At 42.1% G+C, this 18,924-nt stretch overlaps 1 protein-coding gene across 32 annotated transcripts in view; it reads left to right on the top strand.

Annotated features, from left to right (window-relative positions):
- CLASP2 (cytoplasmic linker associated protein 2) overlaps nt 1-18,924 on the top strand; it is a 280,902-nt gene that overhangs the window by 204,428 nt on the left and 57,550 nt on the right. For 16 of the 32 annotated variants that reach the window (XM_039523734.1, XM_039523715.1, XM_039523712.1 and 13 more), the window contains 4 exons: nt 772-879; nt 7,320-7,426; nt 14,593-14,616; nt 15,094-15,338. In XM_039523734.1, the coding sequence (XP_039379668.1) occupies nt 772-879; nt 7,320-7,426; nt 14,593-14,616; nt 15,094-15,338 (484 nt within the window). Of the gene's footprint in view, nt 1-771; nt 880-6,535; nt 6,599-7,319; nt 7,427-14,592; nt 14,617-15,093; nt 15,339-18,924 lie in introns of all 32 variants that reach the window. The other 16 variants (XM_039523714.1, XM_039523726.1, XM_039523729.1 and 13 more) reach the window with 5 other exon arrangements.

Here is an 18,924-nt window from a genome sequence, read left to right as displayed (position 1 = left end):
AAACCTCAAAATCTTCATGGCAGCCTGGAAACACTGAAAACTGGGAAGAAGACATCAAGACAATTAGCATCCTTGAAATACTTGGGGTGTGTGTGTGTGTGTGTGTAATGTAAAAATGAATGCATTATGCGTCATATTTTCCCCAAGTACAGCCTCATGGTATAATTCAATTATCTATACTCTCTTGAAATATGTCAGTAAATAAAACTGAGGTTACTGCTATCCGTAAGCTGGTTTTCTATAGTATTTGTATTTAATTTTACCATACCTTTACCTTAAACTGAATTATTTCCCCCCTTTTTAAATAGATTGTTGTACTGTACACTAGTGTAGCAAAAGCAACATTTATTTCCACATGAAAAAAGAAAGATTAGCTGGAACTAAACTGAGTAAGATATTGAATGAACTACTGTGTTTGTATGCTCTTCACAGGCTGTACTGATCAATGTTTCAACTATAATCTGAAAAATGTTACCATCCTTTTCAAGCATTTTTCAACTTTCTTTAGAGAGGTTCCAAATTCACGTTAGTTTATGTTGTGGAGAAAATACTTTCATCTGAACTGGCTGCATTTAGTGCAATTTGTCAAATTCGTAAAATGTCAGAAAGAAGATAATACTGTAATGCTACATGAATAGAGGCAACGTATGTTCTTAGAAATACGTAATTGATCTGATTTATTGCACAAACAAAATTACATTAAAATTACAACTTTTCTTGTGTCTTCTCCCTTTCTGTGCTGCTGTTTGTCTGTACACTGAATCATACTAGCACGAGGCAGCCGCATTCCTCGACCTAGTGTGAGTCAGGGGTGCAGTCGGGAGGCCAGCCGTGAAAGTAGCAGGGACACAAGCCCTGTCCGCTCTTTTCCACCCCTTGGTAAGTACTTGGAGACCTTTGTTGTGCCTATTTATGCCTTTCATTATCTACATCTAGTGAACCCATGCATTCTTCATTTAGCTTATAGTAGCTAACCATTATTTTCTTTGAACTCATTTGCCATTTACTTTGCTAGAGTATTGATCAATGTGTGAATGAAATGCACATTAAAAAAGTAAATGTCACAATGGTGTTAGTCTTATCCTTTACACCAAGAATCTGGGAAGATAACCTCACCCCACAGTTCCTAGATTGAGGCTTTAGAAAAGGCAGTTCTGCTCAGAAAAGTGACTGTAAAAATGGCATTGTAAGATTACATGTTTTTGTCTTGATTTCAATATCAAAGGCTTGCATATAAATAAAAAACTAAGTGTGACTAGGTTTGCTTGAGCTCAAAACCTGGGTTTTTCTTCCTGCTCCCTGGATCAGATTGATCGGATTTATAACTAGTTTGATATTGCAGGAATAATAAAAATTATAGTGTAGTTACTAAACAACTCTATTGATAGAAAAGAAAAAAAAATTGCTATATTGTCATAATAGAAGTAAAAAAAAATTAAAATTATGTTTTTGTCACTAAAGTAAGTCAGTATGAATCTCAGTGCAGATTAGTAGCAGATCCATTGAGTTGGAAGATGCCAGTTTCATGCAGTCATTTTTCAAAGCAGACTTGCACTGTAAGAATAGTCTAAATTTTTTGGAAATAAATGGAAGCAAATAGTAAGGGCCCTTGTCAGAGTGGGTGAACCTAAATCCAGTTTTGAAACCTACTTTCAGTGTCTCAAAAACAGGATAATACACAATTAACATAGGTCACTACATGGGGGAGAGGAGACTGGCAACTTCTTTACATTTCAGATTTGCACAACCACAGATACTTCAGACTTCTTTCCTAGAGCTACTGTAAACAATGACACAGCTTTCACATGCAATACTGCAATTTACTGGACTGACACTTAATATATTTGCAAGTATCAAACTGACATCTATTTACAAAACCCAAATGGAAGTACAGGAACCCCATAGTTGGCTTTAAAAAAATCAATAGCTTCAATCATAAATTATTTTATCTGGTTGAAAGTTGCCTATGATTTAGGTAGCAAACTTGTCTTGAAAAGATTATTTTAGTTGGTTTGTGGCTCCTTCTGTAAGGTAGAAAATGTATCACTTGAAGGTTCTATTTGAAATTTACCTACTTTGTATGAATTTATCATAGATTTTTAGTGCCTTTTTTATTTCTTCCCAGTTCAGTATAGTTTACAGCAAAGATACCTTGCTTCCAACTCCTCAGCTCACTCCCAAAATATTAAGATATTTACTCTATTTTCAACATCAAATTGAGGCATCACAGTATATTCCTAATTAGCACCTGAAAGTCTGATCGTTATTTTGGGCTCTTAAGGCAGTTTGCTTCTTTCAGCCTTATTTTTACTGGCAAAGAGTTGGGTAAATAAATGGAAGCTGTCTCAGTATCTAATACTAATTTAACCAGATGCTATTTAATCAGGAAACCTAATGAATGAGCATGTTATATAGGATCCACTAGTCAACTCTTTATCAACATGCAACTGATAGGTTCTTTGGTGTACTACGTGTTTGCTTTAAAAAAGGAGAGTGTTTTCAGATACTTCTATGCTTCTTTTGCTACTCTGCAGCTTGAACAGTTTAATTGTTTGCATGTTGTATGTGATTGACGTGTTATGCCAAGCCAAATGCTCCATATTTTTAAAACACCATTATTAAAATAACTCCATAATGTTGTTGTTAGACATTGGGTTACTGGGACAGCTGTTACTTGAAATGTTATTTTTGTTGTTGTTGTTGAAGTTTTTAACCTCTGTGTTCAGATGCCAAATGCCACGAGTAGGTTGTATCTGTTGCTTGTATCAAGAATGTAAAATAACCCTATGGAAATCAAGATTTAGTAAAAAAATGTCTGTTCCTGAAATAAATATCACAGGACTTCTTACCTTTCTATTTCCTGATTTCTTTGTTTTCAAATTTCCCTAGTGATTAGGTAAGCCCAGTTTGTCTTATTCCATATAATTAGTCTATTGTCAAATTTATTTCTTTAAATAATTCTGCAGACCTTACTCTCTCAAATTTTCCACTGATTCCAGTGGAATGTAGACTAAGTAAATCAGCTGTCTCAGTGGTTAGTTTTCTTTTATAACGTACGTGACAATTTTGCAATATAACCCTTCTACAACTGTAGACTGTTGTTAATGGCTCCCAAAAAATAATATTTTGTTTGCATAATGTGCCAAGTTTATGCCATTTCTATGTGTGGTATATAAACCTTTTTGTAATCCCACATCACAGTGGGATTACAGATGCTGATATCAAAGAAGTGAGGGGGGGCACCTATTTTAATTCACTGCTCCAAGAAACAAGTGATTTATATGCAAGTGAATATTGATTTATGATATACAGTTAATTTTAAAGGTTTATATTTTTCAAGATTAGTTTCTAAATTCCTTTGACCAGAAAGTACATTATTTTTTAGTCCTTTTCAACATTTTTCATTATAACAAATCTTTAAAAATTTGGTAGAATAATAACCAAATTAAATAATTAGAGATGGTCCATTATAATATCAGGAGTACAAAGAGCACTCTTGAAGAAGAGATTGTGGAATAAAGTCAACTTTACCTGTTATAATATGTTATAGCCATGTATTATCATATTTTGGCTTGCTTGTTTTATATAATTGTGGAGAGAGGGGTTGTTTTAAATAGTATTCCTAGTGATATTGTGAACTCTTAATTCATATCTTGAGTGGAAGAATTGAATTTTCAGTGAAAGATTATAGAGAAATTGCTCCCACTATTGCATGTGTTCAAAGCCCTGCAGATAGCATGTGTCGCTGCCATTGATTTTGCGTTGACTTTTGTACTGCTGAGTGTCTAGTCGAGTATGCTGGCATATGATTGCCAAAGAACCAAGCATCCAATAATATAGTTAGTGGGGGAGAAAAAACATACTTCATAGTTAAATAACGTAAGCATATTTATATTGGTGCAAAATATATTAAACGTTGCTTAGTGGATTACAAAATTTACAATGAAAAAATGTCATCTGTTGCATACTAAGGGGGCTTGTCTTCACTATAAAGTCAACTCAGGTTATAAGTGGAATGTTACCTGTAACTCGAGTCCTGTCCATACCAGGACTGATTGATTTAAATCACAGATTTTATTCATTATTTAAATCAGCAAGCAGGAAACCTTGACTTAATAACTGATTTCAATCTTGTTTTGCATTTGTACTTCCTTTCTTTAACTAATCATTTTTAAATGCGAAATATGTTTTGATAAACGTACTTGTTTTTCTTATGTATCAACCTATTTAATGTAGTTATTTTCTTACAGACAGGTTCATTCTCATTGGTTTGTATAACCATTAAAACATGCTGATTTGCAACCAAATAAAGCCTTTACACTAAATTTGGCCGTACTTCTTACTAATCAGGAGGATGTACAAGATCTGTACATATGTATTTAATCAATTATATAGCTTGTCATACATTTGTTCAGATTCTTAATTTTTACAATTAGAAAAAGGTGAATGATACAATTCTTTCCTAGTAGATTACAATTTTTTATTCAGGGTTGGTGTCAAGATATATTTGGATGGAAATTTGAATTAAATTTAAGTAGTACAAAACCAGCATTTTCAAATTGTTAGTTAAATAAAACTACCTTAAATATGTTGATACATAAGAAAAACAAATAAGTTTATCAGAACATATTTTGCATTTAAAACTAGTTAAAGAAAGGAAGTATTAACTGTAGTTAGTAAACTGATGGATTGTTTATGGTCACCATGATCCAGATTTTTGAAGGTATTTAAGTTTCATTTCCAAGGGAAGTTAATCCTAAAAACTTGAAGGACATGGTGACAGATTTTCAAAGGTATTTAGGCACCTAAAGATGCAGAAAGGTGCCTAGTGAGATTTTCAAAAGCAGTTAAAACCTAAATACCTTTGACAGTCTGGCCCCATATCCTTCAGATGTTTAGAATTAGTAGATCTCATCCTCTCCCACCTATTTTTATTCATAGATTAGAAGAGGAAAACAAGCTTTCCTGCTTTTTCAACTCCCAATCAGTTTCTCAGCTTTGAATGAACTAGTCCAAATGAAGAAAATATTCTCTCTGTACTTGCTAGCTAAACTGAAACTAAAATTAAGGGGCAAGCTTTTCTGCACACCAGTAACTGAAAGTACTTGCATTTGGAAAAATGTAAATACAGGTTGTACCTCTCTAGTCCCGCACCCTCAGGACCTGACCAGTGCCAAACCAGAGTATTTGCTGAACCCCGGGAGGTCAATGCAGAGTGCCGGGGGTCTCTGTAAGCATGTATGTAGGGGATGCTGCAGCACCCGCAGACAGTGCACCCAGCGTGGCCCCCGCATCAGCTTGGCCCCGCTGCCACCTGGGGTCCCAGCTGTCGGCTTCCAGCTGCTAGCCCCTCGCCCAGGGTCCCAGCCCTGGCCCCAGGTCCTCCCCCTCCTTCCCAGAGCTTGAACTTGTGAATCAGCTGTTCGAGGCACTCCAGAAGCACTGGGTGGGAGGAGGAAGAATTGGCAAGTGTGGAGACACCAGCATGTGAGAGGCACGGGGGAGCTTGGTGCTGGTGAATGCTCCGCACCCACTAATTTTTCCTCATGGGTGCTCCAGCCCCGGAGCACTCACAGAGTCGGTGCCTATGCCGGACCACGGATGTCACCAGACCAGGAAGTGCCAAATTAGAGAGGTTCATCCTGTACCAATATACACTTCATTATAAACACTGAAAATAATACAGATTCTTAATTCAGTACCTGACATTGTGATATATTTATAAAATTTGAGTTGACTTCAGAAATTAAAGATATTTTCACCTGATTCTAGATATAATTTAAAAAGCAGCACTCTTTAATCTCTTAAAATTTGAAGAGGCTAATTGATGTAACATTTATTTATTTAAGTAGAATAATTGTAAATTTAGGCCTTAATAGAGGTTTAAAATTAAATTTGAATTTATTTTAAATACTTTATTATTAAAAATTAAATGAAAAGTTATTTATTTTATTAAAAAACCACCTTTTTTAAATCATTTTTTTTATCCAGGCACAAAAAAAACATTAATTTGAGCCTAGTGGTACTTTTAACTTGAATTAGCTAGCCTTTCAAGGGTATAGGCTACTGCTCAAGATAGCACAACTTGTCATCTGCTAATACAATAACTCTGTGCAGTAATCTAATTATTCTGTGCAGTTCAAGTATTATTTTGCACTGTGGCTGCTATCATTCAAGCTAGGCTCTCCACTGTAGACAAGTCAAATTAACTTTGCAGTTAAGATACAGACTCAGTGGGCTGTTTTATCAGGCTCATATAGTGGTGTATATATGTGTTTTCCTTTGAATTAAAGAAGGGAATGCTTGCTTTAAATTTTCTGCTGCATGAGTTGGCTTCTGAACAATAACCCACTTGTTATTTAGTTGAGGGACTTGTTTTCCAAAACTTTATTTCATATTTTCTCTGTTAATTTGTTCTGTTTCATGCAGTAATGCTACATCTGTTTCCTAAAAAGTATTCTCCTTATCTATACAGTTGTCACTGTACCTTGCTTCCTTGATAATAGATAAGGTTTATATGATCCTGTTATTGCAGCTTCCAGGCATCACTCCAGATCTACTGGTGCCCTCTACACCCCAGAAGTATATGGGGCTACAGGTGAAGGATGAGTACACTTTGCTGTCATCTGTGCAGTCATCCTGGATATTTTTTCCCACTTGGTTTTCCTTACAATCCATTTTTTAAAACTATTATTTATTATTTACATTAATTTGAGTTCTGTGTTTTGGATAATCAAGGTAGATGTGTACACATTGCAAGCTTTTCTTTCCCAAGGTCAACTCCCCTCCCACCCCCATCCCCAAATAATTTATTTACAGGTTTTTTTACTGGCAGATTTACTTTATTTTAGTTCCTCATTATTTGGTATTTGTAGCACTTTTTATGTATGTAGTTCTATAACATAGCGCTGTTGGTATCCCTCCTTTATATTTTGCATTTTATTTAAAAAAAAAAAATTAAAAAAACCCAAATGATTAATATATTTTAACAGGTGCTCTTCAAAAGAAAAGTAGCTCTGTAGTGCAAACGCTTCAGTTGAGCCTCTTGATTCCTTTCTTTCATAGTACAAATATTTATCAGACATTCTATTTAATCATTGATTAATTTTTGTTTATTTTTCCCATTCTTTTGCTGCAAAAATACAAATCAGATAATTGCCACATCCATTCTTTTTTTAACTTTTCAGTTAAATGAAATTAAGCAGAGCACTTGCCAATTACTATACTTCTGGTTGGGTTTTTTTAAGTGACTAAAATTCTATTTTCCATGTTGCAATTCTGATTTAAATGTTTATTTTCTTCTTCTTCTGTTATGACAGGTACAGGGTTTGGGATCAGTCAGTCAAGTAGATTGTCATCATCGGTTAGTGCTATGAGAGTTCTGAACACAGGTTCTGATGTAGAAGAAGCAGTAGCAGATGCGTTGGTAAGACTCCTCCATTTGTCATTTTAAGTAGATTAAAAACTTTGAACTTTACCACGTTATATTTGAATTTGTGTTATATTGGGTCGCGTTATATGGGGGTAGAGGTGTATGTATTTATATGCATTCTGAACTGTGAAACAGTTTAGTTCCTTAGGTTTGAAATTACGTTTGTTTACCTGAGCTAGCTCATTGAGGTGGAATTTTGATTAAATGATAGCATGAACAGCTAGTGTAATACAAGACGAGTGATTGAATTTTTTTTCCCTTTGAATAAAAACTAAAGCTCTGAACAAGCAAATTAATGATGTGTCCAAAATCTGAAACTGTTCCAATATCTTCTCAAGATTGTAGATTCTTTGGATCTGGTTTCCATTTTCTATGTCTTGGCTCAGAATTATGTTAATTATTGAAACTTAAAAAATAAAACCAAATGTTGAAAGTTAAGTTGCTCTGCCATTGTACCTCTGTAGAACAAAAGGCAGACTTGTGATTCAGAGACCGACTTGGCTGTAGTTTTATTTCCCAGCTATTGTCAAGTTAATCAATCCAGATGGCACTCAGTGTGCAAGGAGATCCTTTTGGGATTTGCCATGATAATGACTGTCAAATTGATATCACAACTTCAAAATGATTAAAACGTGGATAATAGGACATTTGTTTACCTTGTAAATCAGTACAACACAACAGGAAAATAAATATATACGCATATAAAGTTGGTAACATGTCATATTTATCCTATACTTTCTAGTATCTAAATGTATTTTGCATGTTATACAAAAAATGAAGAACCTCTTTACTGGAGCTAAGCAGCATTGAGATTTTTGTTCCATAAATTATAGATTTTGAAAAAAATTCCATTCTATAGCAAAATTGGGTAAAAAAATAGATATATATATATTTTGTGGGGAGCTGGCCAGGTGGTGAACCGGTCAGACAGGGAAATGACAGCTCACCTCCTTAAGAGGCCCCAGCTCTGCAGTGCCCCATTAGGCAAGCTACCTGGGAGCTGCCAAAGAGCTGCAAGTCTGGGAGCTTGGGAGCCAGGAGCTTGGAAGTCTGGGCTCCACAATTATCTCCAGCTGGGCTGCCAAGGAGCCCAGCAGACAAGCTGGCAGAAAAACAGGTAGGTGGGTTTCCATTGGAAACATGCCTGATTTCCATCAGAATGTTATCAAAATGGACACAGTCCCACAGATGTCTCAATTTCAACTAATTGATGCTTTCTGATGGAAGAAGTTCCTTTAGTGAATTTCCAACCAGTTCCACTTATTTACCTTTCTTTGATATTTTTAACCACCAAAAATAAAAAGTTGATTTAATATTTTGAAGGGATTTTCTTTACTTTTCCTCTATTAAATCAAGTCAGGCCTAGGCATATTTTACTTTGTTGTTGTTGTTGTTGTTTCTGTATTTTCTTAGCCTTAATTTCACATTAGCAAATGTTCAAATTCAGATTAACCTAATATCCTGAAATCAAAGGTGGTCTCCTGTGTTTTGTCATAAGTTGGTATTTAGCATGTTGTCCTGTAGTACGCCACTTATATTCATAAAGTCATCAGTTAAGTGATTCCTTGCTTTGTTTTTTCCTGTCCATTACTTTCATAGGTCAATGTGCTTTATAGATTAAATGTTTGGAGGACATAGGTTAGTGTGTCATTGGCAGAAACCACTCTGAGTCAGAGTAATTGTATCATAGCTTTTTAAAACTCCTATATCTGTACCTTGGCTGAGATAAAAGTCAAGAAAATGTTCTCCCCTTCCTCCATTGCTGAAATCCTGCCAAGCAAAACTGTTCAGGTGTGACTGACCTTTTGGTAAATCCTGGCTACCTGCACTCAGAAACTGACCAGTACCTCTGATAGTGAGGAACTTTCTGTCAGCTTCATGGAAAAGAACAATTAAGATTCAGTTTGTCTGTGTGTGTGATGGGAGGGTGGTGTCTTAGAGGGAGTCAGGTTTACGAATTTTGTCCTCTGCTACTGTTTCACTCACTGAGGTTTTAGAAGGCTGCTTACCTGAATGAGAAACTATCAGTTTTGTGCTTCTGATACTGGAAGATCACACTAATAAGGAATGCCTCTTCACCCACTGGAGAAGGAAATGTCATCTGTACATCTGTCCACCATAACCTCTTGTAGCAAAGCCCCAGGCATGGGTGGTCCCCAATCTTGTTCTAATTGGTAGTGACTATCCATTTGGATGAGAATCTGGCTCTGAGTTTATTTTGCTCTGATGCAATACAGGAATCTGTCCCTCTCCAGGTTCTTGTAAAGGTAGAACTCCAGTATCATGACATCTATTTGTAAATATAAAATATTTGTAATGTAAATTGCCCTAATTCTCTCTCTCCCCTCCTGCCCCCAGCCCCACAAAACTGCTACACTACCATTTAATTGCGAGTCAAGGATTAAAGATTTATTCTATTCCTGTTTATTTGGCAACTGTTTTGGGCTATCATGGATCAGTTGAATTTAAAGAAGTGTCTCTGCAGGGCTTGGTCACCTGAGTCACGTGGCTCTTTACATGTTAGAAATAACTCGTTAATTAATAAGCGCACCCCCTCCCTTCTGTTATGGTATTAATATAGTCTGCCCAAAACTGATGAATGCTACTTTCAAGCTATTCTGATTCTACCAATTAACATTTCTTATATGAATGTTCATTTTCCTGGTAGCAGAGAGTTCAATTAATAGAGCTTCAAGCTCTGACTGATCTATTTTAAATCAGGTTGGATTCCTTCCAAAGGTCGTGAAATAATTCCACATACAGTTAAGCATAGGCCTACTTGTTACACTGTTTCAGTGCTGTTTGTTTTAGGAGCATCCCTCAAGTTATTCAGCATTGAAGAGTGAGAATTCTGTGCAAATTGTAATGTTAATGAAGGGAAAAGTATTCACTTATACTTCTGCTTTTTTGACTATATAATCAAACAGGATTCTCACTACACACCTCTGATTCAGAGTTTGGATAGCGGGTTTCTTTTGCAGAGGTGTATTTTTTTTTTTTTCCCTCTAGGGTGAGAAGTCTGTTTTTCTCAATCCCTTGGCCTGTTTGGGTTTCATGTTTTTGGTTATTTTTTGAGGGTGTTAGTTGTTTTTTGTTTTTGTTTTTTGTATTTTAAAATTAATTCTTCTTCGAGTGCTTGCTCATATCGATTCCAATTAGGTGTGCACGCGCTGCGTGCACGTTCGTCGGAAGATTTTTACCCTAGCAACACTCGGTGGGTTGGCTGGGCGCCCCCTGGAGTGGCGCCGCTATGGCACCGGATATATACCCCTGCCGACCCATCCGCCCCTCAGTTCCTTCTTACCGCCCGTGTCGGTCATTGGAACAGTGGAGCGTGGCTTAGCTGACCTCCACTTCCCTAGCTACTCTTAGTTCTCTCGTCCCTTGTTGTGTATAATCTAACTTTTGAAGGTGCACCCAAGGACGGCGTACTAATTACAGGCCAGGATCCTTCTCCTCCCTTCTCCAACCGTCTCTCCTACTTCCTCCCAGCGTGGTCCCAGTTAACCTCGGATCTCTGGGTCCTACACACGGTGGAATATGGATACCACCTCCAATTTGTTTCAACCCCGCCCTCCAACCCTGTCCCTCTACAGGGACCCCTCTCACGAGCAATTCCTCTTGCAAGAGGTGCGGTCGCTCCTCGCCATGGGGGCTATAGAGGAGGTGCCAAAGAATGAAAAGGGCAATGGGTTTTACTCGCGTTATTTCCTAATCCCCAAGTCGAAGGGTGGTCTCAGACCCATCCTAGACCCTTGGGGCTGTGGAAAGGCCGAAGGGCAGGACTGTGAACTGGAAGTGCTGATGGTCGGCCTTTCCACAGCCCCAAGGCTATTCACAAAGTGCATGGCCATGGTCGCTGCATGTCTCTGCCGACGTTGGATACACGTGTTTCTGTATCTGGACGATTGGCTCATCTGGGGGACCTCTGAGACACAAGTCGCCCAGCATGTGGGCGTCGTCAGGGACCTATTCACTCGTCTAGGCCTGGTGATCAATATAGAGAAGTCCTCTCTAGTTCCCACACAGAGGTTAGTCTTCATAGGAGCGACCCTAGACTCCACTCTCACCAGGGCCTGCTTAACACAGCCGCAGTTTCAAGCAATGGCAACAATCATCCGCGGTCTGCAGAATTTCCCGACGACCTCAGTTTGCACTTGTCTCGATCTCTTGGGCCACATGGCTGCATGCACGTTCGTAACCAAGCACGCCAGGCTCCGCCTCCATCCATTACAAACTTGGCTCAACTCGGTATACCGCCCGAGCAGGGACTCAATAGACACAATAGTCACCATTCCCCCGAGCACTCTAGGCTCTCTAGACTGGTGGCTGACTCCCTCCCTGGTGTGTGCAGGGCTACCGTTCCATCCTCCTCAGCCCTCAGTGTCCCTGACGACGGACGCATCTTCTCTCGGCTGGGGCGTGCACCTCGGAAGCCTTCGTACGCAAGGCCTCTGGTCACCTCAGGAGCTGACGCTGCACATAAATGTCCGAGAACTGAGAGCAGTCCGCCTAGCGTGCCAGGCGTTCCTGCAACATTTACAAGGCCACAGTGTCTCAGTGTTTACGGACAACACAACAGCCATGTACTATATAAACAAACAGAGAGGGACTTGATCTTCCCCCCTTTGTCAGCAGACCATCAGACTCTGGGACTTTTGCATAGCCCACTCGATAGACCTGGTAGCGTCCTTTCTCCCGGGGGTTCGGAACATTCTGGCGGATCGACTGAGCAGGTCATTCCTCTGCCACGAGTGGTTGATACGCCCGGATGTTGTTCATTTGGTTTTCCAGAGGTGGGGATTTCCCCACATAGACCTGCTTGCTTCCCGCGAGAACAGGAAATGCCAGATGTTCTGCTCCTTCCAAGGCCTCTCACCGGGGTTGATCTCGGACGCATTCCTGATGCTGTGGACGAACCGGCTGCATTATGCCTTCCTGCCGTTCCCGCTGGTTCACAAGGTCCTGCTAAAACTCCGCAGGGACAGAGCGCACCTAATCTTGATCGCTCCAGCGTGGCCCAGGCAGCACTGGTACACCACGCTGCTCGATCTGTCACTAGCCAACCTGATTACCCTGCCACTCCACCCAGACGTCATAACACAGGATCACGGCAGACTTCGCCACCCAGACCTGCAGGCCCTTCACCTCAAGGCGTGGCTGCTGCATGGCTAAACCAGTCAGAGTTGCATTGCTCTGCCTCAGTACAGCAAATACTCCTGGGTAGCTGGAAGCCTTCCACCCAGTCAACGTATCTGGCCAAATGGAAGCATTTCTCCTGCTGGTGCGGCACACACAGTGTTACCCCCACTGAGGCCTCGATCCCAACCATCTTGGATTACCTCTGGTCTCTCAAACAGGAGGGCCTGGCGGTATCTTCATTGCGGGTACACTCGGCGGCCATCTCTACCTTCCATCCGGGGGGAGTGGCCACTCCGTATTCTCGCACCCTATGGTCTGTAGATTTCTTAAGGGCCTGGAGCGCCTATACCCACAAGTACGACGCCCCGCCCCAACCTGGTTCTAACCAGACTTATGTCTCCCCCATTTGAGCCGTTGGCAACATGCTTGTTGCTATACCTGTCCTGGAAGACAGCTTTTCTCATAGCCATTACATTGGCCAGGCGAGTTTCCGAGCTTCGTGCTCTAACAGTGCACCCACCGTATACTGTGTTCCACAAGGACAAGGTGCAGTTATGTCCACACCCGGCATTCCTCCCTAAAGTGGTATCGGCATTCCATGTCAACCAGGATATCTTCCTTCTGGTCTTCTTCCCGAAGCCGCACTCATCACGACGGGAGCAACAATTGCACTCCTTGGACATCCGTAGAGCGCTCGCATTTTATATTGAGCGGACAAAATCATTTTGTAAAACGCCCCAGCTCTTCGTCGCAGTGGCAGACCGAATGAAGGGTCTACCTGTTTCATCCCAGAGGATCTCATTGTGGGTAACGGCGTGTATCCGTACTTGTTACGACTTGGCTCATGTACCCTCAAGCCACCTCACCGCACATTCTACCAGGGCTCAGGCTTCATCTGCCGCCTTCCTGGCTCGTGTACCTATCCAGGAGATATGTCGTGCGGCTACCTGGTCTTCGGTCCACACCTTTGCTTCACATTATGCTCTGGTCCAACAGTCCAGAGATGATGCAGCCTTTGGCTCAGCAGTTTTGCATTCTGCAACATCTCACTCCGACCCCACCGCCTAGGTAAGGCTTGGGAATCACCTAATTGGAATCGATATGAGCAAGCACTCGAAGAAGAGAAGACGGTTACTCACCTTTGTAACTGTTGTTCTTCGAGATGTGTTGCTCATATCCATTCCAAACCCGCCCTCCTTTCCCACTGTCGGAGTAGCCGGCAAGAAGGAACTGAGGGGCGGATGGGTCGGCAGGGGTATATATCTGGTGCCATAGCGGCGCCACTCCAGGGGGCGCCCAGCCAACCCACCGAGTGTTGCTAGGGTAAAAATCTTCCGACGAACGTGCACGCGGCGCGCGCACACCTAATTGGAATGGATATGAGCAACACATCTCGAAGAACAACAGTTACAAAGGTGAGTAACCGTCTTTTATAAGGCATTCTAGTAATTTGTTTCTATAGAGAGTCTTTGCAATTCCAGAATTGGGTGGAAGGTTCCAGATGCTGAGAGCAAAGCTGGTCAGAAAACTTCCACAATAGAAAAAGGGGAAGAACATTTTGACAAAAAATTCCAAAACCAGGAACATTTGATTGGTTGGTGCTGAGATAGTTGACTGTACATAACAAGGTCCTCAAGTTGAATTGCCATTGTGTAAGAGAGCCAGAAAGTTTTAAGCTGGTAAGCTTGTGTCTTACCTTAGTTTATGAAGACCTAATAAATTATATTATAATGTATTTTTCTGGAAAAGTGTAGATGGGGTAAAATTTCTTATTCATAATGCATGATATGGCAGTGTTACATATTTTATATCAGAGATCGTGAGGGCAAAGAATAAATAAAGTTGCATGCTAATAGCCATTTTCTTCAATATAGTAAAAAGAAAAAAAAATAACCACTGTTGCTTCTAGTGACAGATGATACCATAATGAAAATTAGTTATAGTACTACTAGTACATGGCAATTATCCTCAATTGTTCTCAATTTCTCTATTTCTCTTTAATAATTTACTGCTATCAGCTCTTAGGAGACATACGGACTAAGGTATAGAAATCACTGTTTTCCCCTTACTTCTGATAGTTTAACATTTTAATATAGTATGTACTAAGATTGTACAAAACTAAACATAAATAAAGAAGTAATAGAAAATGTAATTTTAATCTTTATATTGCTAGTTTGAAGTTGTGTACAGTTGAGTGAAATGACTAAATTTCAGTATCTCTGTTCTCCCTCTATTATGATAAATATTTGTATTTTTCACAAGTAAAACTTATGCAGAAGAAAATTGATTAGGTGGATAACCTGTCATGTGCTATTTGCTTCATTTTTACTTTTAGAATTCTATATAATCAATCTGGCTTTAAGATATTAATGTTGCTTGACTTGTTGAACAATGGAATTGGAGCCATAATGTCAATGCAGGTGATCAGTGAAGGTGCTAGCCTTTGTATAGATATGTGCAAATACAAAGTTTGACACTTCTTTGTGATCATTGCTAATCTGGGAGTCTGTATGTGATAGAAAAAGCCTGTACGAAGGAGGTACGAGTCGTATGGAATGTACTCTGATGATGATGCCAACAGTGATGCATCCAGTGCCTGTTCAGAAAGATCATACAGCTCTCGCAATGGCAGCATACCTACATATATGCGGCAGACAGAAGATGTGGCAGAGGTCCTCAATCGCTGTGCTAGCTCCAACTGGTCAGAAAGAAAAGAAGGTCTTCTAGGTCTACAGAATTTATTAAAAAATCAGAGGACTTTAAGGTAAGAAAATGTGTCTTACTCAAGAACAGATTTCCGGGGGCGGGCGGGGCACACTGTTTTGCAGCTGAGGCTCATTTTCCCAGTACCTTTATGTGTAGATGTAGCCTTCAGGTAGAATTGGAGTTTCAAATTACTGAAATAAGCAAAGTAGTATATTCTTCTGAATAAATAATGCAGATTGCAATGTTTCTGTGAGATCTCTTTGCATTATCCTGTAAATGGAGAAAAATGATGATAATCAGTTTCCTGGTATGTAAAAAAACAGTATCTAATTTCCTGCTTTCTTGGGACAATTTTTTTTAGAAACACAGCTTAAAAACCTGAAGTCTTTACTTGCTGAAAATGTAGACTTTATCCAAAGTAAGATTTCCTTAGCTGCTGCTTTCCTAGCATACACATCTGTGGATGCCCAGAGCAAGGTCCATGTCTTTCATTGACGTAGCCTGGAGGAACCTGTGACTGTAGATCTGGATATTAGATTCACATAGATCAAATACTATGAACTGTGTAAAATTCACCAGTGGCCAATTCTTTTAGCAAGAAGGAGGACAAGGTACTTGCAAAGTCAGAAGAAACTGCAAAAACTGGCCTCAAACCAGGAATGAAACATGTTTAAACACTTTTACTTCTACAATAAGTACCAGAGATCCTTGTCCCTCATCCCAATACTCTTAAACTATCGAGAGTTGAAATTCTGGAAATAGCCACCGTCTCCCATTGCTCAGAATGGGGAGTTAAGCCAAGCTACCTGCACAGAAGAGTGAGGATTCCTGTGTGTTGGGATTCCCTCTGAAAGTGTTTCCACTCAGCTTATCCAGAACACCGGGTCCAGTTCTGGCAGAATTCTTCATCCAGTTCTCTGGGATCCAAATCACTCAGTTTGACTCCAGATTTCATCACTCAGGTTCCTGTATTTGGCATACAGCAAAGCTATGCTGAGTTGATCAGACTCAAGCGTCGGGGTTGGATTTAGGGCGTACTATGCATCCAGAGTTACACAGAAAACCTCTTCTTTTATATACATTTACACATTATATTGCATTTGCTATACATTACATCACACATTTTTGGATTGGCTTGGTTATTTTGCAGGAACCAATCCCTGTGCAGCATGTTCTGTCCATGTGCTTTTCATGCAGAACAAGATCTTCATATTGCAGGTTTATCTTGTCCATTGTCATTAGCATTAGGGTGTTGCTGCTTATTTTAGCTAGCTGTCTCCAGCATACTGCTTGTCAAGCCCCTGTTTACAACTTAACTTTCTATTCACCTTCCAAATCATGACCACTAAGAAATGAGACAAGTTACTTATGTCAAGCTAGGCCTACACTATGCTATTTTCAGGGAGCTAGTGGTTACTTTGAAAGGGCAGCTTAGGACAGCTGTGGCCATAGACGGCAGGTTTGTATAATTTTTGGTGGGGCCCAAAATGGTGGTGCCCCCCCCACTCCCACCAGGGGCGGCTCTAGAAATTCCACCGCCCCAAGCAGGGCGCTGCACCGCCCTTCCCGGTCCCACGGCCGGGCAGAAGTGCCCTGTGGCTCGGTGGAGCATCCGCAGGCATGCCTGCGGGAGCTCCGTCCGAGCGCGGACCAGCGCAGTCATGCCTGCGGCAGGTCCGGCTCCTGTGGACCTCCGCAGGCATGACTGCGGAAGGTCCGCCGAGCCAAATGCCGCCCTGCCAGGACAATGCCGCGCGCCTGCTTGGCGCTGGGGTCTGGAGCCGGCCCTGGCTCCTGCCCTGTAAGCCGATATAAAATGAAGCTACAATGCATCAGTGCCACAAGATTACAAAGGTCAATTAAAAGTGGAAAGTCAGAAGCAGCACTTGCCTACTTCAATATACAGTATTATATTTTGTTGCACCTGTTGTGATGAAGTGGGAATGTCCTTAATATTTTCTCTGAATACTGTATGGGTGCCTCAGTTTCCCCTGCAAGATGCCAACTGAAGGACAAAGATCAGGGGCCTCCTTGTCGGGAAGAGACACAGAGGCCAGAGGAGGGAGTGTCAGTTTGGAGCTGGCTGGGGAAATGGGGAGAGACCCAGAATTTGGTTCTGGGCTCCCCACCCCCCAAGATGGACCTGACAGAAGGGTTCTGTTTTCTGTACCTACAAGTTCTGTTTAAACTGTGTTCCCGTCATCTAATAAATCTTCTGTTTTACTGTCTGGCTGAGAGTCACATCTGACTGCGGAGTTGGGGTGCAGGGACCTCCGGTTGCCCCAGGACCAGCCTGGGCAGACTCGCTGTGGAAAGTGCATGATGTGGAAGGGCATGCTGAATGCTCCGAGGTCAGACCCAGGAAGGTGTAAGCTTATTGCCCTGGAGACAGTCTGCTCCGAGAGAGGAGGCTCCCCCAGAGTCCTGACTGGCTTTGTATGGAGTTGTTCCAAAGCATCACAGCATCCCCTTCCACACCGTGCACTTCCCAGAAGTCTGCAGAGGCACTGACACTCCCTCCTCCGGCCTTTGTCTCTTTTCCAGGCATTAGGAGGCCACCTGATCTCTCTGTTCTCCAACACCTTCAGTTTGCACCTTGCAGGGGAAACTGATTTGGGAGAAATGAAGTAAAAGCTGCCCAAACCGAGCTTGAGCACACCTGAATTTTGAGGTGTTCAAATCTGAAAGGCAGGTGCTAGGGGTGGGAGAGGGCTGTGGGCTCCATGGGGGAGCATGGCAGCAACTGTCTGGAGCTGCACAGAGCCAGATACGCTGGTCTGAGTGGCACAGTAAGCGGTTTGGGGGTTGGAGAAGGGGTAGGGAGTTCCGGGGGGCAGTCAAGGGACAAGGAGCAGGGGGTTTGGATGGGGCAGAGGTTCGGAGGGGCAGTCAGGGGACAGGCAGCAATTGGATAGGCATGGGAGTCCAGGAGGTTTATCAGGGGACAGGTAGAGGGGTTCTGGGGGGAAGTTGGGTGGGGTCTCAGGAGGGCAGTTGGGGACAAGAAGAAGGGCGGCTTAGAACGGGGCTGGGGTCCCAAGGGGCCGTTAGGGGCAGGGGTCTCAGGAGGGGCTAATCGGGGGACAAGGACCAGTGGTGCTTAGATAGGGGGTGGAGGTCCTGGGGGGGCAGTTGGGGCAAGGGTCTGGGGAGGGGGCAATCAGCGGCCAGGGGCTGGGATTCATAGGGCGCTGGGCTGCTGGCAGCTGCGGGAGCCCTGAGCCCTTTAAATCCCAGCCGCCTCCCGGCTGGGATTCAGGGCTCTGGGCTCCTGCCCCTGGGACAGTGCAGAGCCCTCTGACTCCCAGCCGGCTGGGATTTAAAGGTTCTGGGCTCCCGCTCTTGCAGGCAGCCCAGAGCCCTCTGACTCCCAGCCGCGGCTGGGTGCAGGCAGCCCAGAGCCCTCTGACTCCCGCCGCGGCTGGGATTTAAAGAATCTGGGCTCCCGGCGCAGGCAGCGCAGAGCCCTCTGATTCCCGGCCGCGGCTGGGATTTAAAAGGCTCTGGGCTCTCCGCGCTTGCAGGCAGCCCAGAGCCCTCTGACTCCCGGCCACGGCTGGGATTTAAAGGGCTCTGGGCTCCCCGCTCTTGCAGGCAGCCCAGAGCCCTCTGACTCCCGGCCGCGGCTGGGATTTAAAAGAATC

Source organism: Mauremys reevesii, linkage group 2 (assembly GCF_016161935.1).
Source record: "Mauremys reevesii isolate NIE-2019 linkage group 2, ASM1616193v1, whole genome shotgun sequence".
NCBI classification, from domain to species: Eukaryota; Metazoa; Chordata; order Testudines; family Geoemydidae; genus Mauremys; species Mauremys reevesii.
Note: the sequence above shows the minus strand (reverse complement) of the source record. Positions and strands in the feature narration are given on the sequence as shown.